The 23,714-nt window shown below is 40.3% G+C and overlaps 1 protein-coding gene across 3 annotated transcripts in view; it reads left to right on the top strand.

Annotated features, from left to right (window-relative positions):
* Positions 1-23,714, top strand: part of ZMAT4 (zinc finger matrin-type 4) — a 361,620-nt gene that overhangs the window by 224,281 nt on the left and 113,625 nt on the right. For all 3 annotated transcript variants that reach the window (XM_043893609.1, XM_043893611.1, XM_043893610.1), the window contains exon 5: positions 5,898-6,125. In XM_043893609.1, the coding sequence (XP_043749544.1) occupies positions 5,898-6,125 (228 nt within the window). The remainder of the gene's footprint in view (positions 1-5,897; positions 6,126-23,714) is intronic.

Below are 23,714 nucleotides of genomic sequence, written 5' to 3'. Positions count from 1 at the left end.
GAGAAGGAAGAGAGATGCTTCATTTTGTCTAAATCATGAGAGCCATTTCGGGACTGGCTGTAGTGGGAAAGGAGTCACCCAGTACCTTTGTGGGAGAAGCTGGAGCTTTTACATCATATTCTGACTGAGTCAGCTTTCGCCCAGCCCATCCCCCCAATCAAAAATAAATTAATGAATAAATCACTGCAGTAAACATCTTGTGAGATTTAATTTAAGACCCGATCGTGGCACCAAAAGTCCCCTAAGCACCATTTTCTGGACTTTGCACTAAAACAAGTTAGCATGAAATGTGGCCTCTATATAAGATGAAAAATAAAAATGATTTTCCCCGCATCAAGGGTTATATATCCATGAGTATAAACCACATCGTCCATAATCCACAACTTAAAAATAACCATTGCCTAAGATTTTTATTTACAGCCTGCTAGTCTTCATAGTTTTATATGTCTATGTACATAATTTAATAAGTAATTTGGTTTACATCCCCCATGTAATCTCTGTCTTTTCATTTATAACTTGCACATTTCTCCAGGTCGCTAAATATTTTTTCTAAAACATAGTTTTGACTGCTGTATTTCAGAGTGTAAGTAAGTATTAGTTGCTTAGTTGGCCCGACTCTTTGTGACCCCATGGACTGCAGCCCACCAGGCTTCTATGTCCTTGAGATTTTCCAGGCAAGGATGCTGGAGTGGGTTGCCATTTCCTTCTCCAGGGGATCTTCCCAACCCAGGGATTGAACCTGGGTCATTTCAGAGTGTAGAGAGACACAATTTATTTAATTCATCCCACTTATGAACATCTAACTTGTTTTTAATCCTATAAAGTAAGTTTAATGAAATTATCAAAGATTTTAAATTTAGCTATCATAAGGCATTTATTAAAACATGAAAGTTGATATTAACTGAAATTTACTAGTTCTTTTCTTCCCTTATTCATCACATGTTTATTGGGCATTTACTATCTACAAAAGGGAATGCTGTCCTCTGTGAGAGGCACAAAGGGAGTTTACATTTTGAGCCCCAACTTTACACAGTTTGCATGGAGTTGAGGCATTTACGTGAAGAAGGGGCTGGGCTGTTTGGGCTAAGCTGCGTAGGGACAGCTGCGTAGGGACAGCCACTTTTCAGCCGGGCACTAAGTGACCTGGTCACACTGAACTGTCAACAGCATGTGCAGAAAACAGCGATGCTTGCAGAAGAATTCCTCCTGTCATGAATTTGGTTTAGGATAGGAAAATAGAGAGAGAGAAAGGAAAGGCAGTTTATCATAGGGCCTGGAAATTAGGAAAATTATTTTAAGAGAACATGCATATTTTCAAATAATCCCTACTGAGAACAGATGCTGAAGCCTGGGAGATGTATTCTGACTCTGTAGCTCATCTGTTAGGGTATTTGGCCTGTAGCACCCTTGACATCACTGGAAACTAGTTGACGTTGAAGTATGGTGCTGGGTCTCAAGTCAGGAGAGCTGATCTCTGCAATTTCCTTTTCTGCTTATTAATTAGGAGTCCTACACTGGCTGATTTATCTCCCGAGCTTCAAGCTGCCCCATTGGTCAAGCTGGATTTGGGGACAACTCAAATTAAAAAAAAAAATACAGCAGCAGATGGCATAAACTGCATAATATCACAAAACTTGGAAGACTTAGTATTGTGGATAAAAACTCTAAAGTAAGAAAACCACATACTTTTCGGGGGAATGTATTATGGACTTTTATTATTATTATTTTTTAATTTTTATATGTTTTAAAGGTTACTTTCCATTTAGCTATTTCAGAATTTTAGCTGTTTTCCCCATATTGTACAATATATCCTTGAGCCTGTCTTACACCCAGTAATTTGTACCTCTCACACCCTGCCCTGTATCACACCTTCCTCCTCACCACTGGTAACCACTGGTAACCACTGGTAACCGCTGGTAACCACTGGTTCGTCCTCTGTATCTGTGAGTCTGCTTCTTTTTTGTTATCATCAGTAGTTCAGTGTATTTTTTAGATTCTGCATATAAGTGATATCATACAGTATTTGTCTTTCTCTAACTTATTTCACTTAGCATAATGCCCTTGAAGTCCATCCATGTTGCCGCGAATGACAAAATCCCATTCCTCTTAATGGCTGAGTAATATTCCATTGTATATATATATGTACCACATATTCTTTATCAGTTCATCTGTCGATGAACACTTATGTTGCTTCCATGTATTGGCAATTGCAAATAATGCTGCTGTGAACATTGAGGTGCATGTGTCTTTTTGAATTAGTAGAAAATCACCTGTTTTAAAATGAATCCATTTACAGGGTTATTTCAGAAGCCCCCAAATTCTTTGTGAGAATGAATGAAAGAGGGAGAGAGGAAAGGAGGAAAGGAGGAAAAAAGAAGAAAGAGAGGAAGAGAGAAAGTGTTGGAACTAAGAGATGTTAGTGAAGCCTCACTTGGATGGGTGTGGGGGTTGAAGGTCTTCGTGTGACTCTGGACTGGAAGGCATGCAGGTCAGTGAGAACACCATTACACCATTTCCTGGAGATTGTGTTACTGCCTTCTCTGGCTAAGGATACCCACTAATGATCCAGCGAGTAAGCCTTTGAGAACTATCAATGGATCCTCTCTGCTTGGTTGAAAGAGAACCTGCTCTAGTCTCCTGAGCAGTTATTTCTGAACTTTTTCTCCCTTTAATTCTTTTCTCCAGTGGGATGTTAAATCAGGTCTGATCCCAGAGGCTAGGGTGATCAACTCACCCCCGTTTGCTCAGAACTTTTCCCATTATAGGCTTCCCTGGTGGCTCAGTTGGTAAAGAATCCACCTGCAATGTGGGAGACCTGGGTTCGATCCCTGGGTTGGGAAGATCCCCTAGAGAAGGGAAAGGCTACCCACTCCAGTATTCTGGCCTGGAGAATTCCATGGACTGTACAGTCCATAGGGTCGCAAAGGGTCAGACATGCCTGAGCGACTTTCACTTTACTTCACTTTCCCGTTTTAGCTCTGAAAGCCCTATGTCCTAGGAACACTCTCGGTCACAGATACACTGCTGTCCTGCCAAAAGCTGCATTGAGGGTTTGGATACTGTGATCAACGAATCAGAGGAAAATGGCTTCCTGTTTGAATGCAAAATTTCCAGAATGAAAGGCCTTATTTGTACTCTCTGAAATATGCAGAGATAACCTTGTGGGAACCAGAGGCATCAGAGATTTGCTGAAGGTCACGCAGTTCAGGCGTGGTGGGGTCCAACCCAACTTTGATTTCCAGTTTTGAGTCAAAGCTGTTTTCATTCCCAGCTACTACCTTTGTTTGCCTATATGGGATATGGGCTTCCCTGGTGGCTCAGATGGTAAAGAATCTGCCTGCAATGTGAGAGACCCAGGTTCAGTCCCTGGGCTGGGATGATCCCCTGGAGTAGGAAATGGCAACTCACTCCAACATTCTTGTCTGGAGAATCCCATGGACAGAGGAGCCTGGCGTGATAACAGTTCTGACTCCGCAGAGTCGGAGACAACTGAGCAACTAACACACACACATAGGGAATATAAACTTAGTTTCAATTGATGAAGACAGTTAGACATAGAAGCATAAGAAAAATTAAACTCTGGGTCTGTACCAGGATGGTAGGATTATTAAAGAGAAGAAGCTCCCATGCAAATGCAATGTTAAACTACTTCCTTATGCACAAGATAAGATTATCTTATTTGATGAATATTCTATGGTGTATTGCTCCTGCCAGAATGTGGTATATAAGGTAGCAGTTGATAAAATCAACTCTGAGATGTTTTTTAAGGTCCAGTTTAGAGAAGAATAAATTATGCTTTACGAGTCAGCGTTCATTCAGACTGCAAACATTTGATATGTTTTTCATTTCTATCCAAAACCATGGATAGCTATAAATCCTCAGAAATTGATAAAGATGCTGGAAACTTTGGAAGAAAGATCCAATTTCCTTCAGAAAAGTGGATAGAAGTCCTTTCACATTACAGGTCAACTGCATATTTGTAGCTTTTATTAGCATTTCTAAGTCAGAGCAGAGTGATTCTGGGTGGCTGCAGGAGCGGTGCAGCCCCAGCTGGAGTTTTATCATCACCGGGTGATGTATTACCGAGTCTGGCAATGAGGCTTTCAAGAGACTTCTTATTTCTCTTAAGTCCCTATAGAAATAATACCACTCGGTTTCATCCAGAGTAGCTAAAAACTTCCCTAATGGTGAAATCTCTGGGTAGGTCCAAAAAGGCTCTCTAGGTATTGTGCCATGCAGACATTTTCTGAATTAAAATGTCCTTTAGCAAGTGTTTACTTGTATATCAATTATTTATCTTTTATTGAGACACAGTTGACCTACAAATTTGTGTCAGTTTCAGTTGTACAACATAGTGATTCAGTATTTTTGCAGATTATACCCCGTTTTAGATGACTGGAAGATATTGGGTGTAACTCCCCGCGCTGTACAGTAAATCCTTGAGGCTCAATCTGTTGCACGTGTAGTAACTGGTGTGTATGAATCCCATGCTTTTAGTTTGTCCCTCCAGTCCCCCTCTAGTAGCCACAAGCTTGTGTGTCTGTGAGTTCGTTTCTGTTTTGCACAAGTGTTCATTTGCACTATTTTTACATTCTGCATGGAAGCGCAGGGGCATGGGTTTGATCCCTGGTTGGGGAGCTAGATCCTACATGCCACAGCTAAGACCTGGTCCAGGCAAATAAATAAGTATTTTTAAAAAAAGAAAAGAAAAAACCAAACTTTGACATCTCCGAAGTTCATCATCTGAAAAGGGCAATAATCCAACTCATAATTATTGAAAAGACGCAAGCAACTGAATGTTGTAATGCATTAAAAAAGTTAATTATGTTTTCGGTTAGTAAACCCTTCCAAGTTAGATTCTTTTTTTTTTTTTTTTCACCCTTGAACCCAAAATAACTGTAAGCTCACAATGGAATGTGTTAATAGCTGAGGCTGTGTATCTCAAAATAGTGAGAGTCCCATCTTTTCAGTTTAGATAAGCAACATCTGCTCTGTGGTGTTTGTCTTTTGGTCTAAAAAAATACTGTACTTTCAACATCAATTTTAGCAGGTTTGGGTTGAAAATAACCTCGCCCAATAAACAGAAGTAACTGACAATAAAATTAGCATGACTTTGTCAATTGGTCCAATCTATGCAACTGATGGATCTGTTTCTATCACTTTGGCAAATCCCTTATTTATTAGTTCTATCCATTTATAGCGCACAGATGTCTAATTCATTCATTCAGAATCTTTCAAGTCCTGATTGTTCAATGTTTACTTGAAGTTTTGGCTTTGGTTAATAAATCATTTCTTGACCTCCGACAGTTTATTTAAAAAACAAAACAAAACGTTTCTTTCCTCCCAAAGAGTGCTCTCCCAAACTATCAGATGAAACCATAACAGACTGCAATCCCTGATCGCAATAAATGAGGAATTTTTAATTGTAGCCCAGGTTCAAAATCACAGTGTTCAACCCCTGCCTCATGATCCTAACCCTCAGTCAAGGATAAGAACCACTGAATCCTAATTCAGTGCTTTCCAAGTTTAATTTGCGTGAGTCACCTGAAGCTCTCATGAATGTACGCTCTCATCCTGTGGTCCAGGACTGAACCTGAAATTTGCATCTTCAATAAACTACAGGTGATGTTGGTGCTTTCAGTCCATGGAGCACACTCATGAAGTAACTGGCTTTAAGTGGCTTCGGCCTTCTTAGCTGTTAATGATACCCTGGTCCTCAAGATTCTTCACTCATGATCTTTTCTGTTCTCTTTCCTGCAATTTCCCAAGTTCCTGGATTTTTGAGCTCTAGAATAAACATGAGACTCTTCCATTTTCAGATACCAAAGAGATTTGCATTCAGGAGGGACTAACCTGGCTTGCGGTTCTCTCTGTTTTTTTCTTTTTTTTCTCCCCAGCCACGCCTCTGAGCTCACTTAAACCCCCGAGAGTGGACACGGCTCCAGTGGTTCCACCTCCCTATCAAAGGAGAGATTCAGACAGATACTGTGGGCTCTGTGCGGCCTGGTTCAACAACCCGCTGATGGCTCAGCAGCACTATGATGGCAAGAAGCACAAAAAGAACGCGGCACGGGTCGCTCTGTTGGAGCAGCTGGGGACGACGCTGGACATGGGCGAACTAAGAGGTAAGGGAGACTTCTGCTTTCTGCCGCGGAACTGGGCTTTCTGAGAAAGGATGGTGTTTTCACAAATTAGGATGATTCTTCTTGTTGCTTTGCTTACTAAGGACAATTCTAGGCTTCTCCAAAAGGAATAGAAGGAAACGGAAATGGACATGAAATGACATTTTGTCATCCCCTTTCTTTCAAAGTATTTAAGGTTGTCAGATTTTGATTGACTGTGTTTCAGATCAGAGCGACCCATCCATGAACCAGAGTTTTTCTTTCTGCTTTATCTTTAAGCACCTTATCAAACGAATGCTTTTGTACATGAGTTGTAAGAGAGCAGATGCAACAAAGGCCAAATGCCATTATCTTAGTTTTAAATTTTTGTGCTTTTATGAAGTCAGCTGAAATAAAGCAGCCCGTTGACTCTATTTCATGGCTTAAAGTAAGCCCGAGACCTCTGCATGCGTATTAGGAAGTTGAGGTAAGACAGTGCTGTGGACCAGTGTGGAATCAATACTTGGCTCTTTCCATTCCCCCACCTGACACGTATTTTCTGTTGCTCGGAAACCACGGAGCATCAGAAGTCCATGTGAGATTTCATAGAAGCTGCGAAGTGGAGACTTGTAAGTCATAGAATGAGGATCAGTCCTATGGATTCCTAAGGAAGCCAGAAACCAGTCTGTGGGACCTAGTGGAGTATTTGATTGTCAGCGGCCACTCAAGCAGTTTTGGATGACCTACACAGTTTTGATCAGCTGCTGCTGGCATTGTAGACGTAGAAATGCATTTTCTCAGAAACATAATTCTGCAAAGGGTGTTCTACTGTATCTCAGATATTTTATGGGTTAGATACTCTTTTAGGGACTGACCCGGGGATCATCCATCTTAATAACTGTAATAACAGAATTTGGAAATCACTTTTGAGAATGCAATCTGGATTTAAATTGGGTTCGGTTTGTGGAGCCTACAATTCTTATCATTCTGACTGGGCTATGAGCCTCTAAGAGGATGAACCTAGAACATGTCTAGATCGAATAGATGGGATAGAAGATCATGCTGAGTGAGCTGAGAGGAGGAAAGGGTCACTTCTAACTGTGTTGGTTAGGGAAGACTTCACTAAAGAGAGGGACTTGTGTTGCAACTAGAAATGTGGGTGGCATTTTAGCAGGTGAGAAGGCATTCCCTGTGAGCAGAATCATGCATGTTCTGGTAAAAGAGAGGAAAACATAAGAGGTAACTGACAAATACACACATTATCATGGAGGAATCTGGTGATTCGGCATAGATTTAAGATTGGAGGTCCATTAGGACATCTGTGGAGCCTGATGAGAGACTGAGTTTTCCAAGATACATGATTAAAAACAAGAAATAAGAGCAAAGAGCAAAACCACTTTATTTTTGTGTCGGTCTTGTAGCTAAAGAGACACAACACTGAGCTTAATATTTCGGTGTGTTGGATAACCACGTCGCAGATGCTTTTGAATTGTTGGTCCTATTGCTGTCTGTTGGGGAATTACTTGTGTTCTCAGTCTCTGCCTTGTTAAAAAATACAGGAGAAGTGTTTTTTAGCTGAAGGCCTCTCCACAACTCGCTGTTCCTGGCAGATAACAAGTCTGCTCAGTGACTCCTTCACGGCAGGCACTGAAGGAGAAAAAGAGGGCTTTATTTATGTTTTGTGCCAGATATTATGATTTGGAGAAGAACGAGTCCTAGAGCACATTCTTCATGTCTGTTTTGAATTATCAGGGCTGCCTCTTTTATGTACAACCACATCTTAATGACTTGGGTGTCTGAATTCTGTAACATTTGAGTGGTTGGTCTTTTTATACAGAAGACAAAAAGAGCTGCTCTAGGACTTGATAACTAAGTGTGATTCTGACTCAGTAGCACACGAAATGGGATTTGCATTGAACACAGTGTCCTTGAAACCAACCTTTCCACTCACCTCAGGTGACATCTTGATATATATGCTTTCAGGCATTAAATATTGCAAAAGCTTGGGGAATAAAGCAATGATGATAACCTAGCAAGTTCTGAAACACACACACACACACACACACACACTGTCTGCTATTTCTGGAAATCTTTTAGTGCGTGATCCATCAATTAACGAAGGCAAAAATGCTAATCAGTAAATACAGGCATATCCATAATTTTTTAAAAAATGTTGTTAAGCGGCTGGAGGATGATATGGCACTGTCAAAGGCTTCCTCTCTTTCTTAGCACTTCTCAGATTTTAGACACTACATTTACCCATTTAATTTGGTTTTCCTGATTTCTCCCTACTCCTGTAGACTGTTAGCAACTTAAAAGCAGGAATCCATGTCTGTTTTGCCCACTGATGTGTTCAGAAACACCTAGAACAGTGACAGATACAGAGAAGGCACTCAATGATTGCTGGATGAATGAATAAATAGAGAAAGCAGGATTTAAATAAATCATCTAAAATTCTTCATTTTAAACACAGCAAACACTTTAATTTCTAAAAGGATCCCGATTGAATATTTTTACAAGAAATTACTTATGATTTTTTCTTCTAACTTAAAAAAAATGACATATATTTTATATATGGTGAAATGCAGAGATACTGTGTTATGTAGTTCATTGAGTTTTAACCATGCAAATGCCTGTGTAACCTACATTCCTATTAAGATCCGTAACTTTTCCATCATGACATCATTGTCATGTGCCCCTTCACAGTCAACCCTAACCTCCCAATCCAGATTCCCAGCAACTTTTCTTCTTTGGTTCACCATAGCTTAGTTTTGCTTTTTTTAAAACTTTGTATAAATGACCACGGAAAGTATGCATGTTTCTGGATCTAGTTTCTGATATTGCTTTGAAATGGATCCACTGGTTGCATAGAAAGCAAAGTAGCTTCTTGCTCTTTATCACTGAGTGGATTTCTTCTAGACAGAAATCCTGCAATTGGCTTATGCATTCTTCTCTCTCTCTCTTTTTTTTTGGTGGGGGAGGGTGGTATGTTGAATAAAGCTTTCCTGAACATTACTTTTGTTGTTGTTGGCAGATGTTTTTTCTTCTCTTGTTAAATATCTCAGAGTATAATTATTGGGTCATAAGTTGGGTGCATTTTTAACTGTATAAAGAAACTGCCAAAATGTTTTCCAAGTAGCTGCATTATTTTGCACACCCTAAAGCAATGTGCATGAATTCCACATCCTCACCAACATTTGTCTTTCAAATAATAGTCATTCTAGTGGGTGTAGCAGAGCATGTCATTATGGATTTAATTTGTGTTTCCTTGTAGGCTAATGGTGTCAAACATTTTTAAATGTTGGTCATTTGTGTATCTACATTTGTGAATCGTCTGTTCATGTCTTTCGTCAATTAAAAAAAAATTGGTTGTCTGTCTTTTTATTACTGGAGTAGTAAGTGGAAGGTATCCATATATTATCAACACAAATACACCCATTATGAATATTTTGTCTTAGCCTATGTCTTGGCTCTTCATTTTCTTAAATAATGTCTGGTAAGCAGACATTACTGAATTAGGAAAGTCTAGGTGGTTCAGACGGTAAAGCGTCTGCCTGCAATCCAGGAGACCCGGGTTCGATCTCTGGGTTGGGAAGGTCCCCTGGAGAAGGAAATGGCAACACACTCCAGTACTCTTCCCTGGAAAATTCCGTGGACTGAGGAGCCTGGCGGGCTACAGTCCATGGGGTCGCAAAGAGCCGGGCACGACTGAGTATCTGAACAACGAAACAAGATGAGCTTGGTCATATCACTCAGCGACCTTTTTCCACCCGCAGGTCGCCTAGGGCACCTGGGCAGGGGACGTGGGCTTTGGGGCTTTTCCAAGAAGGAAAAGCACTCTGCATTAAAAAACTGAAGAGTTTGCAAAGGCGAACAGTGCAGCTATTGCTGTGTGACAGTTACCTCAAAACTTAGTGGCTTAAAAAACTGTAGACCTTTATTATCTCTGAAAGTTTCCAGGGGACAATTTGGGAGTGGCTTGACTGGGTGATCCTAACTTGAGATTTCTCATCCCTGTGTAGCTGAGATTTCAGCCTGGGCTGCGGTTCTGCTTTGAGAGGTGGTTCATTCCATTACAGAAAGCAGAGTAGTGCTTGCTGGTCCCTGGGGGTGAGGGGAACGAGTCGGCTACAGTGGGGCCGCAAGAGGGCATTTGTAGGGTCGTGGAACTTATCTGGATCTTGATACGGTGGCGTGGCTGTGTGTGTCTCTTTGTCAAAACTCATGTAACTGTATCCAAGGAGACAGTGACACGTCAGTTTCAAGAGTCAAATTAAAAAAGAAATAAAATGTGGCTCACTCATGTGATGCAGGAGACCTCGGTTTTTCTCTTCGTGGGCTCCTCCCAGGGATTTTGAAGATGTTCATGTTGTAGTCTCTGGCTTCCCATGGAGCCTCAAGTGGAGGCCATTCTTTTTAGGATGCTCCAAGGTCACGTGGTCTTGCTTCCATTACTTTTTATCGGCTGGAAGTCACTGGTGGTGGTGGTGGTTTAGTTGCTAAGTCGTGTCTGACTCTTGCAATCCCATGGACTATATAGCCCGCCAGGCTCCTCTGTCCGTGGGATTTCCCAGGCAAGAATACTGGAGTGGGTTGCCATTTCCTTCTCCAGGGGAATCTTCCAAACCTCAGGGGTCGAACTCATGTCTCCTGGGTCTGCTGCATTGGCAAGCAGTTCTTTTACCACCGAGCCACCAGGCAAGCCCTAGAAGTCAATACCAGTCACTGTTCAAGTTTTGGTAGGGAATTCACCTCTATCCCTGAAGGGAGGGTCATGAGAAAACATGTGGACACTGTTAAACCACCACAGTCATAATGCAGGCAAATGACTGACCCATGTGAGAAATTGCGCACTTGTAGACTTTGGAGTGAAAAACATTTCATCCACAGGTGGAATTAATATGTACAAAAGACACATCAAGTCATGGACTTTGTTTTAAACAAATCTAAAAGAGATTTCTGCCTGTTCTCATGAGAACCAGATCAACAGGAAATAGTTTCTCTGAGGTCCTCTGCCCAAGACTTGATGGATGTCATGGGTGGAATTGACAGAGACAGGGTAGGTTGCTTAAGCGTCTCCATGTGAGTTTTCAACAATCCTTTCTTCATCTGACAACCACTTTCCCTTAGGGTGTGGCCACTCCAATACTTTGGGGGATTCCAGAGATTTGGGGGCCTAATTATTAATAACTGGAGTTTCCAGCTTGTTTAGGGGCACCCGATCTCCCTGTGAGATGATAGAACCAGAACTTCTGATCAGTGACTCGAGGTCAAGATTTTAGAAACAGAAAGCTAGTTATTTGTCAGTTCTGTTTTTCCTTTTTGACTCCTTCTTTTACTTCTGCATTTCTTTCCCACTTCATTCCACTAACATTGAACGCCTACTAGGTACCAGGTATGAAGTCCTGGAAATACTGCAGTGAATGAAAAAATAAGGTTCCTATCTTGAGAAGAAGCAGGAAACAAAATATGTTTAGCTGATGACAAGCATGAATAGGAGGCAGGTAGTTTCCTTTCAATGGGAAGGTTAGTGACAGCCACTCAGAGAAGCTGCTATGTTGAACTGTGACCTATAAAGGAGGCGAAGGATCCCAACATGAAGCACCTGCTCCTTCAAGCAGAGGTGTTGGCAGGTGCAAAGGTCCTGTGGTAGGCAGAGGGCCTGAAGCTAACGACAGGAGAGGGGTAAAAAGTGAGACTGGATTTAGGTGAGGTCACACTGCGTAGATCCTAGTAGGTTGTTGGAAGAAGCTGTGATTTATTCTAAGTGCACACAGGTGTTTGCAGCTCATCTTACTTGTGAGTTCAAATATTCCATCTTTTCTCAGGGTCCCCTCTTACAGTGTTGGTGAGAATGTAAATTGTGCAACCGCTATGGAGAACAGTATGGAGGCTCCTTAACAAACTAAAAATAGAGATAATATAAGATGCAGCCATCCCAATTCTGGGCCTATACCCTGAGAAAACTGTAATTCAAGAAAAAAAAACACGCACCCCAAATGTTTATTGCAGCATTATTTACAATAGCTAGGACAATGGAAGCAACCTAGATGTCTATCGAAGGATGAATGGATAAAGATGTGGTGTGTGTATATGTGTGTGTATGTGTGTGTGTGTGTGTGTGTGTGTGTGTGTGTGTGTGTATGTAGTGGAACATTACTCAGTGATAAAAAAGGGACGGAGTCGTGCCATTTGCAGAGATGTGGATGGATATAGAAATTGTCATACAAAATGAAGTAAGTCAGAAAGACAAGGACAAAATCATATATTAATGCATTAATGGATCTAGAAAAATGGTATAGGTGAACTTACTTGCAAAGAAGAAACGGATAGACATAGAGAACAAACGTGGACATCAAGTGGGGAAGGCATGGTGGGATGAACAGGGAGATGGTGACTGACGTGTGCACACCACTGATACTATGTATAAAACAGATAAGTAGTGAGAACCATAGTCCCACCTTTCTCTACTTTAGGGCTTGGTTCATTTCCACCGTGGGTCACCGGCTCTTCCCTCTGTTGAAGAACAGGTCCTGCTCTTGTCATTCCTGGGAATGTACCCTTTAGCTGCTTCCTTTGTTCAAGGTCGTGTTTCTCAAACCACTAGCAGGTTTTTAGGGCAGCACTCCTTTCTGGTAAGAGGTCCATCTTTCGCTCGTGGCGTTTAGGGCTAAGAGAAAGCTCTGGAGTTCCTTTAGCGTGAAGGTCATGAACAACTGACCGAGGACTCTCTGATTTTAATTTCTCTCTTATTTGTGGCTGCACTGGGTCTTTGTTGCTGCACGTGGCCTTTCTCTAGTTGTGGCAAGTGGGGACTGCTCTAGTCACAGTATTTGGGCTTCCCATTTCAGTGGCTTCTCTTGTTACAGAGCACAGGCTTGGTTGCCCCGTGTCGTGTGGAAACCTCCCAGACCAGGGACTGAACCTGTGTCACCTGCATTGGCAGGCGGATTCTCAACCCATGGACCACCAGGGAAGTGCCCAAGTTCTCTTTAATCGTGTTTGTTGCGGGCCAGGGGTGGAAGTAGAACAGAACTTTCTTGACAGCCTCGAGGAGGAAACCAAGCTTGGGAAAAAACTTGTTGGCTTCTGCAGAAAAGCAGAGGTGTTAAAGGAGAGGCATTAGGTGCATCCAGGCATGTTTGGGCAGTTTATTCATAGGAAAATGGACTGAAGAGATGCCCACTGAAGTCTTCATTTCAGAGCAGAGGATTCCAGCCACTGATTAAGCCTTGTCTAAGTGGGCAAGTGGTAGAGCCCTGTGAAGCGGGCAGTGGGCATGGAGAGGCGGGACTCCCAGACTGTGAGATCAAGTGAGTCTTGAAGGATACTGAAAGATGTGCAGGTCAGGCCGCCGAGTGGTACCACGCTGCAGGCGGAAGATGGAATTCACGCAGAGGCTCGGGAGCCAGGGACAGCAGCGCCCCCTGGAGGAGATGTGTGGGGTGGTTGCAGCTCGCTTGCTTCGTGCTAAGTTGCTTCAGTCGTGACCCACTCTTTGCAACCCCAGGGACTGTAAGCGCCTCTGTCCGTGGGATTCTCCCAGGCAAGACTACTGGAGTGGGATCCTCCTCCAGGGGATCTTCCCGATCCAGGGATCGAACTTGCATCTCTTACATCTCCTGCATGGTAGGCAGGTCCTTTACCGCTAGCGCCACCTGGTAAGCCCCAAATAAATTATGATGGGAGAAAAAAAAATTCAGAACAGTGGTTATCTCAGGGCTGGTGAGGATCACCAAGTGAGAGGAGCTTAAGGCCACGTTTAGGGTTCACGGGAGAAGTGGCCAGAGAAAGTCAGATCATGGTGACAGTTGAATACTTCCACGGAACCCTGAAGGCTATTGGGAGTAACTCAGATCTTTATCATGAAAATGACATGTTTGTACTTGTGGTTTTGAAAGAGACCTCTACAGACAGGAACAACACAGCTGGATTAGAAGGGAGCTGGTTGGGAGGCAGGGAATTTTTTATTGGGAAGCTTCTAGTTTAATCCAATGAGAAATTACATCAACTTGAACAAAAGGAAGGAGTGGCAGGGAGGCTATCAGTAAAGGCAAAAAATGAGAAAGGAATTGGATGTGAATTCAACAAATTTGGTGGCCAGCTGGTCCTCCAGAGCCGTGGACAGCTGTCCCTTCCATGTAGAGGCAAGTTCTGCCCACGACTGACTCTTAACAGGCCAGGCTGGGTACCCAGATACCATCAGAAACTTCTGCTGAAGTGTGAACTGTGGGCTGGGCATTTGGTGTTACCTGCCATGATGTTTATGATCTCAGAGAGACAGCAGTAAGCAGTCCCGAGGAGAGATCTTAATTCCCTGTCCAGGATTTGAACCTGTGTAGCATGGATGAAAACCAGGAATCCTAGCTGCTAGATCACCAGGGACCAGAGGCTAGAAGCAAAGCAGCCCTGGCTGTTTTTCCCCGCTTGAAAGTGGAACTATTTCAAGGAGGCAAAGACTGTAAAAACAGGTACGAGTTTATTATTAGAGCCACAGCATAACAAATGGGAGAGCACTTCGAGAAACAGTTTATTTAAGACGGAAGCTAGGCAGAAATACACACCCGGAGGAGAGAGGGCATTCTGAGTGAGGAGCTCAGTAAAGAGGTGATTTAAATCACTGAGAGTCCTTCTGGGTCTTTGGGTACCTTTGGCCAATTATTAATATCCTGTTTCATCTTTTCACACCTGACGGGGCCTAGGACCCTCCGCAAGAGGTGTGTGCAACTTTTTGCCAAGAGGGATCCCACCACAGAGGCCTGCGGGTGCATGCCCACACTCATTATAGTGTGGCACCTCCTCCCTTTTTGACCCCCAAGAAGCCTTCTGTGCCTGTGCACACAGGGACTTTTTCCTTGACCTCAGGAGTGAGCCCCATATCTCTTCACTTCAGCAGACCTCCGCTTCTGCCTCTAGCTTTGTCCTTGGAGTGTCTGGCTGAGAACAAAATTTCAGCTTTACTCCACTTGACAAACACCAGCTGTCTAGTCCAGGGCCCCACCTGTCTCCTACCTCACTTTTAACCCAGTCGTGGACTTGGCAAGGTTTCTGGAGGGCAGAGTCCATACCTTATTATTCTTTGCATCACCAACAGTGTCCAAAACAATGTATCCTTGATGGAAGGTCCTGAGTGACGGCCAAGCGCTTGAATGGCCTCACACTTGTTTAAGCAACCCCAGTTTTCTCTGGTGCTCTCAGAATTATGGGTCTCAGATGGATGACTGAACCTTTCCCAGTGCTGAATTCTTGATTAAAAAAATTCCTATGTTAAGTGAGGTGTCTTTTTATTCCATTTAAGAAGTTAAAACTAAAGCCTTAGTTCATTCCTCTTAGAAATATTTTCAATCTTGGAGAGCTGTATGCATTTTATCTAGTTGAGAATCAGCAGAAAATAGGACCTTTAAGCAGATATGATAATTATAGAACATAATTCTAAATTGAATGGTAGGGGAAGAGGTGCCAGAAGAAAATGCTCAGCTTAGATTACACCTGGTTATTTTTGCATTATTATTTTTAATGTGTTTTGACACCTCAGCTGTTGCATCTAGACTTGCTCTGATCTTCAGAGCCCACATTTTGGGTTAGATAATTAAACTGCTTAAATGGCTCGTGTTCCTGTCATACTACTGGTGTGGGAAAATAGGGTGATATGGAAGAAATCATTTTCATTCAATCATTCATTCATTCATGCTTACTAAGTACCTATTACGTACCAGGCTCTGTGCCTGAAATTACATGGAATATTCAAATGTCTGTGACTCATCCTCTCACCTCAAAGAGTTTAAAGTCTTGAGAACAAGGGGAAGGGCAAAATAATATGTTTATTAAAATAAATGTAACACAAAATATGAAAACAGAAAACAAAGCTTAAAAGCCAACCCAGTACGATGTTTGGGGGAATTGAAAATAGAGGAATGAGGACTTCCAACCTGGAGTCAGCATCAGGACACGTGGAAACTGATGACCAGTTTCTTGAGCGCAGAGGACCAGCGTAACTAAAGGTGTGGAGGGGTGGCAGAAGTGTGAACACCATTCGCAGTCAAGTTCAGTGGAGTTAGATGTGTGAGTGAGATGAAGCTGAGAAGATAAATCAGAACCAAGTTATAAATACCTTCCATGTCAGGCAAGGCTGAATTTTATTTGCTAGCCATGACATTTTTTTTTTTTTAAGTAGGAAGATGACTGGTCTCATCTGTGCTTTTGGGGGATTGCTGTGTGATGGATTGGAGTAAGGGGATTCAGGAGGCCAGGAAACTAAATAGAATCGATGCAGGGGCCATTGTGAAGGCTTGAGGGGCCTGAGGTCCAGCAGGGGGAGGGGAGAAATGGGCCCCCTGAAAGATAACTCATATTTCTCTTCGCATGGTTCAACAGACTCTACCTTCCCCACCCCAGTCAAATGAAGAGGCATCAGAGCATTAGAATTCTGAAAGACACCTGGCAAGGCCTTGGGAACACTAACAGGAAAAATAGAAATTTAATGAGTAATATGAATAATAACTGAAATTTTTGTTCACCCTCAAATCCAGCAAGAAATGTAGTTGATGGACACTCATGGCAGTCTGTTTACATCCTATTGGGCCATTCTTTCTTCAACTGTGACAGGTTTTGGCCCATTATTGTTCTTCGCGTAGCTAATGGATAGGACCCTGTCTAAAGAAGCTGGGCTAACTCTTCATCATCACTGACTAGCTTCCAAAATAGATGAGCTTGGTTGTTCCAAAGGAATCATTCTGCCTCCCTTTATGCATTGTGGGCAAACTCATCAAAGAGAGCCGCTTGCATTTCTAATTTCAGAGTAGGGACAGTACGTTGGAAACGGCCTTAAATTTGACACATGGAACCAGCGTCCTTGGTTTTGAGATGTCGACCAAGAAAAGGGCAAAAACAACATCAAAACACACCCACCAAAAATCCAGGTCACCTAAGTGTTCAGATGCCTGTTTTGGCTTCTCTGAGGAAGCTGACAATGTCAGCGTGAAGCGCTCTCCTCCCTCGGTGCTCTAAGGCCCTGCCTCAGTATTGATCGAAGGTCTCCGTTGTTTCCTTTAAGCTGCAGGACTAGGCTAGGATTTAGAAAAAGCTCAGCACAATGTCCCTAAGCTTCTAGGAACATGTATCTGCCATGCTGACTCTTCCAATAGCTGTGGGCTTTGTTAGGCGGGCTTTGTCATTTGACAAAATAAAGGATGCTTTGTGCAAAAATGCAAAGACAGGAGAAACCTGTCTTTTAACAAATGGAAAACTATTTTCTTTGTTTCTAAAATGATAGCTTTAACTCCATGCAAAACATAATCATGTGTCGATTTTTTTCAAAGCTGCTACAGATAGACCTAATTTTCTGCAATAGATGGATTCTATCAAAGTGGATGGCGAAAACTGAGATTAAGGGATACAAAACAAATTGTCAGATTTATTCAAAGGAGAGCCTGCCCACTGATGTTTTTGTTCACTATCTTATTTTGACTAGCATTTAATGAGCACTTAGCATATAACAGGCATTGTGATAAATCCTGGCATATAAAGATGGCATTGTCCTGCAATATAAAAGAAGACATTCTCCCATCTTCAAGAAGTCCATAGCAGGGTGGTGGCAAGCGAAATACTGTGAAAAGCTTTTTCCCTGAAGATCTCTGCTGAATCCTATGTATATAAATGCACTGAGATTCGGGAAGGGAAGCACACACACACACAAACAGTCTATCCTACGCTTTTGATCTATTTTTCAAATAGATTCTGCTACTGGCAATTATCGTCACATGAGAACGTTTTCCCAAGAAAATGAGGTTTTTCTAGTGGAGGTCAATGCAAGGGAAGAAACAGTAGGAATTCTGGTAAACTGTGTCTGGAATTTTTGAAGGGCTACATGCCCAAGGTGGAAACTGCTATATGAAATTGGAGAAATCCAGTCCTACTGAGGCTTTGCTATAATAGAGTCATCTGAAAGAGAAATCTCTTTATTTATTCATCCACTAGTCATTTAACAAATACTTCATAGGTGAAGTGTATTATATGTTACATATTATCATGCTCGATGTTGGAATGCAATAATGAACAAGACATGGTCTTTGACTTCGGGAAATTTCCAAGCTTAATAGGAAAAGTAAGCATTTTAATATTACTTAAAATATGTGCTTAAAATCCCCAAATGATTTATATATATTTATTGTAACAAACAGGACAGTTTCCCCTAAAATCTGGGGAAAAACATTTTTAACTTAAAAGTACACAATAATAAAACTGAAGGTATCTTTATAAGTGTGGAGGTTGGTGGTGTGCTGCTGATAGAAACGTCATTTAATTTTTTTTTTTTTTGGAAGGTATATATGATGCCTCCATTAGCTAAGTGTGTTCTTAGACCTGGGTAATGAAGAAAAATATGCAATAACTTGAATTTGGAGTCTATTTTTGCAAAGTATGACAAATAATGATACACTTACTGAAATAGCTAATGGATCAGTGAAGCGGCAGCCTTGCTTTTCACAGATACCAGCTGGCAAAATGTTAAATGATTTAAAATGAGTTATCAGGCACTCCTGTTTTGTAAATTTTTTTGTGTGTAAATTTTGTAAAGGTCTTGATTTCTTACATGGTTGCATGTGAAAGAAGGGCATCCATTGCTCACTATGAACTCTCTCTTTGGAGAGGGTTGTGGTTTCCCAAAGTCCTGGCTAGTGCTCAAGGTTCAGGGTAGTGGACTCAGGGTCAGAAAATCTGGAGTTGAGTCTTGTCTCTGTTACTAAGGAGCTGGGAAATCGTGATAAGTCGCTTCACCTCTCTGGACTTCAGCTTCCTCTCTTATACAGTGAAGGTGTTGGGGTGGGTCATCCACAGTGTCTGCTTTAGTATCGTCTTCCATCTAGGTTCCATCCCGTCAGTCTAAACTGCAGAGGAACACTCTACTGTAAGTCCATGTGTTTCAGGCATGGTCAACTGCATCTCTGGAATGGGATCTGGTACATCAGATTGTCCAAACCCAGCTTTAATGATGAACTGACTCCACCTCGGGCTCATGAAGAAGAGCTTTATTTTGTCCCTTCCCTATTCTTTTTGACCACTCATGGGCTTCTGCACTCCAGGGGCTAGGTACGGACTTGATTCAGGAGTGTAGTCTTTGCAAATAGCTTTTTAAATCACTATTTGACTTCAGTCTGGACAAGCTATATCTCTACTGGAAGCTCTAACCAAACCCACACAAGTAGAACTCTGGAGGCACCTCAATTTATTTGAGACTTGCTTTGAACCACCAAGGGCAAATGCCAGCTTTGGCCTCTTACTCATCTCCTTGTCTCACTTCTCTTCCCTCAATTTCAAGTACACAGCTGTACATTTCTAATTTTCAGCCCTTAGATATAAAAGTTCTTCAGTGGAGAACTTTGTAGTCAAATTGGCTTCTGCAACACACATACATACTCTTACCCACACACACATGCGTGATTACTGATCATATACATTGCTTCTAATTTTCTCTCATTTTCTCCAAATGTGGCTACTAGTTGAATGGAATCCACTCTTGCTGCACCCAATCATGGGAGTCCAGTTCTGTTAATAGTGGAATAACTCTTATCAGACGAACCCACCCATTGATAATGACTATAAACTCTGGACAATATATAAAAATCATGTACTTGGAAGCAATGAAGAGCATTCAAAAACAGGCAAGAACTCGAGGGAAGTGAATACTTGGAGGAAAGAAGCAACATTGAGTGAGTTTCCCAGTTTTTATGGCTCTTTCCCTCAAGGGTGACCTCAGTCAGCAGCAAGTTGATTGGCTAAAACTTAGATAAAACAGTCTTAATAACTTGGGAACTAGAATAAATTAGATCTTGGGGACAATGGCACTAGGGATTGGAAGAAAAATTCAACAAGGAAAAGCCATAGAGCAGAAGCCTCAAATTCTGTTTTTATTACTCTTCCTAAACTTTCCCTGTCACCTAAACATCACATTCATGAAGCCAACTCCAAACAGCCTGGCAAAGGCTAAAAGGACTGAACAGAAGTTTCATCTGATACCTCCAGTCCAATACACAGACAATCAGGGAAAGTTTAAGTGGCTAAGCTCACTGTCTGCCTTAAAAAAAATAAAAATCAGTTCTCTTGGAGGACTATAACAGAATTCAGAGTTTACACAAGGTACTCTTTCATAATGTCCAAAAAAAAAAAAATTACTAAGTTAATATACATGCTTATGGACAAATAAGAAAGTGTGACTGGTATTAAAAAAAAAAAAAAACCAATCAGTAGAGACTAATACTGAGATGATCCAGCTATTGGATACATTTGAGGACACAAAGAAAAATATTCTCATAATGAGTTAGGAAGTAGAAAATCTGATCATCAATAGAAACAAACAAAAGGACCCAGTGGAAATTTTAGATCTGAAAAACAAAATATCCAAAATAAAAATTCATCAAATGTCTTTATAGCACCAATTGGATTTGGCCAAAGAGTCAGAAAAGTTGAAGTTGTATCAATAGAAATGACCTAGACTAAAGACCACAGAGAAAAAAAAATTTTTTTAATATTAAAATACCCCAGTAGTAGTGCGTGGGGCAATGTAAAGAAGTATAATGTATATGACAGAAGAAATTACATATTTAATAAGCTCATGAACTTTAAGTAAGATAAATATAAAGAAAACTATAGCTGAGTCATCAAGTACATCATAGTCAAACTGCTGAAAACAAAAGATAAAAAAACCTTGAAAGTAGCCAGTGAAAAATTAGACATTAGACAGAGGGCAACACAATATGGTTTATAGCTGATTCCTCATTAAAACAAATTTTAAAAGATAAAAAACAAATCAAAACAAAACATTGTATCCGGAAGTCAGGGGAACTCCTCCAAGATCTGGAAGGAAAACAGCAACAAACAAATAAACAAACCCGTCAACCAGTGAAAATATTCTTCAAAGATAAAGGTGTAATAAAGACATTTTCAAATAAACAAAAACTAAAGAGTTTGTTGCCAGCAGATCTTCACTGCACGACGTGCTACAGAAGTTCTTTAGGCTGTACAGAAATACCAGATGGAAAATCAGATCTTCAAGATGGAATGAAAATTGCCAGGCATAATAAATATGTATATTAGCATAACAGACTTTCTTTTCTTTTAGTTTTTTTTAAAAATACATATGATCTTTTTAAATTCAAGTTTTTAAAAATATGAGATAGAATTTACATGCCATGAAATTCACCTTTTTAAAGCATACAATTCAGTGATTTTTAGTCCATTTGTGAAGTGCTGCCATGAACACAGTTTCAGAACATTTCTTCATCCCGTAAAGCCCCGCACCATGAGCATTATTTCCCACTGTCTTCTCTCCACAGTCCCTGACAACCACTAATATATATTCTGTCTCTGTCAACTTGCCTATTCTGAGCATTCTGCATAAATAGAATCGTACAATGATATGTGACTTCTGCGTCTGGCTTTCTTACTTAGCATAATTTCTTTTTTTAATGCATCTATATTGCAGCATGTATCAGTATATCATTCTTTTTATTGCTGAGTCATCTTCTATCATATGGATTACCTTTTGATTATCCACTCAGCAACTGATGGATATTTGGGCTGTTTATGCATTTTGACTGTCATAAATAATACTACTTTGAACATTCACATTACAGTTTCTATGCAAACATGTTTTCAGTTCTCTTGGGTATATAACTAGGAGAGGTATTGCCAGGTATGCAGTAACTCTCCATATAACTTTTTAAGAAACCGAAGACCTGTTTTCAAAACTGACTGCACCATTTTACATTCCCACCATCAATGAATGAGTATTTCAACTTCTCCACTTCCTTGTCAACACTTATTATTATCTATCTTCCTGATTCTAACTATTTCAGTTGGTGTGAAGTGGTATTTCCTTGTGGTTTTGATTTACTTTTTCCTTATTGCTACTGACATTGAGTATTTTTTCATGTTTTTATTGTATATCTGTATATCTTTTGGGGGAATACTCGTGTATAATCTTTGCCTAGTTTCTGAGCTGTTTTTTCATTTTTGGATTGTGAGAGTCTTTTATTGAGTCTGGATACTAGACTCTTTATCAGATATGTGCTTTGCAGTTTTTTTTCTCCCATCTCTCAGTTATCTTTTCCATTTCTTAATAGTGTCCTTTGAAGCACAAATACTTTTAACTTTGCATTTTAAATTTACGTGTATGTATATTTTCTCTTTCCTCTTTTTGGTTTCCAATCTAAAAAACTCTTCCCTCATCCAACTGTCACAAAGTTTCCCCCAATTTTTCTAAGAGTTTTATAGTTTTAGCATTTATCCATTTTGAATTAATTTTTTGTATAATATATGCTTTTGTATATATATGCTTTGTAATAGTATTTCAGCATCCTCCTGTTGCATGTGCATATCCATTTGTCCCAGGAACGTTGTTGGAAGGATTATTCCCTTATTGGATTGTCTTGGCATCCTTGCTGAAAATCAGTTGACTACAAATGTGTGGGATAATTTGTGGACAACCAATTTTATTCCGTTGATCTATTTGTATTCCAGTATCACACAATCTTGATTATTGTCACATCTTGAAATCAAGATGTGTAAGCGCTTCAACTTCGTTCATTTTCAAGACTATCTTGTCTATTTTCTGGTTTCCCTTCCATTTCCATATGAAATTTAGGATCATTTTGTCAATTTCTCTTAAAAGAGAGCTAAGATTTGATAGGCTTGTATTGAATCTGTAACCCAATTTGGGGAATATTTCCATTTAAATAGTATTAAGTCTTCCAATCCACAAATTCAAGATTTGTTGTATTTAGTGAGGTCTTTAAAAAATTTCCTTCAACAATATTTTGTAGTATTCAGTGTACAAGTCTTATACACATTTTGTAAAGCTTATACCTAATATTATATTTGTTTTCATGCAATTGTAAGTGCTACTGTTTTCTTTATTTCTTTTTTGGATTATTTATTTCAAGTATTTAGAAATATGCTTTTAAAATATTGATCACTATCTTGAACTTTTGTGGAACTCACTTATTTATAGTGTTGTTCAAGTTTTTGATTTTGTTGTTTGATCTTTCACCTAGTTGTTTTATCCATATTTAAATCTGGATATTGAAGCTTCTAATTACTATAGTCCAATTGGCCATTTCTCATTCATTTTTGTCAAATTTTGCCTCATATACATTTGAGGCTTTATTGTTAGGCATACAAATTGTTTTATTTTATTGTTAGATTGACTACATTTTCATCATAAAATATCCTTCTTTGTCTCTATACCATATGTAGATTAAATACAATCGAAAAATATAAAGAATGGAAATGTAAGGTTCTTACACTTTCTTGGAAGGGATGCAATATTCTAAATGGAATAAAAATTTAAAGTTTCTGTACAAAAGTCTTTAGAGAAAACACCAAAAAACTACAATTTATCCATTGTCTAAAAAGATAATGGATAAATTAAAATAGTATTCTAAAATAATTCAAAGAAGTCAGAAGAAACATGAAAGGAGAAGAGAAATAAAATATAGGATGAACATAAGTAGTGAAAATGGAAGCCTTAGATCTGACCATTTGAATAACTATAGTTAAATATGAAATGATTATCCATTCAATTTAAAGGAAGAGATTTTCTGAATGAGTAAAATTCAA

This window comes from Cervus elaphus, chromosome 32, assembly GCF_910594005.1.
Source record: "Cervus elaphus chromosome 32, mCerEla1.1, whole genome shotgun sequence".
Taxonomy (NCBI): Eukaryota; Metazoa; Chordata; class Mammalia; order Artiodactyla; family Cervidae; genus Cervus; species Cervus elaphus.
Note: the sequence above shows the minus strand (reverse complement) of the source record. Positions and strands in the feature narration are given on the sequence as shown.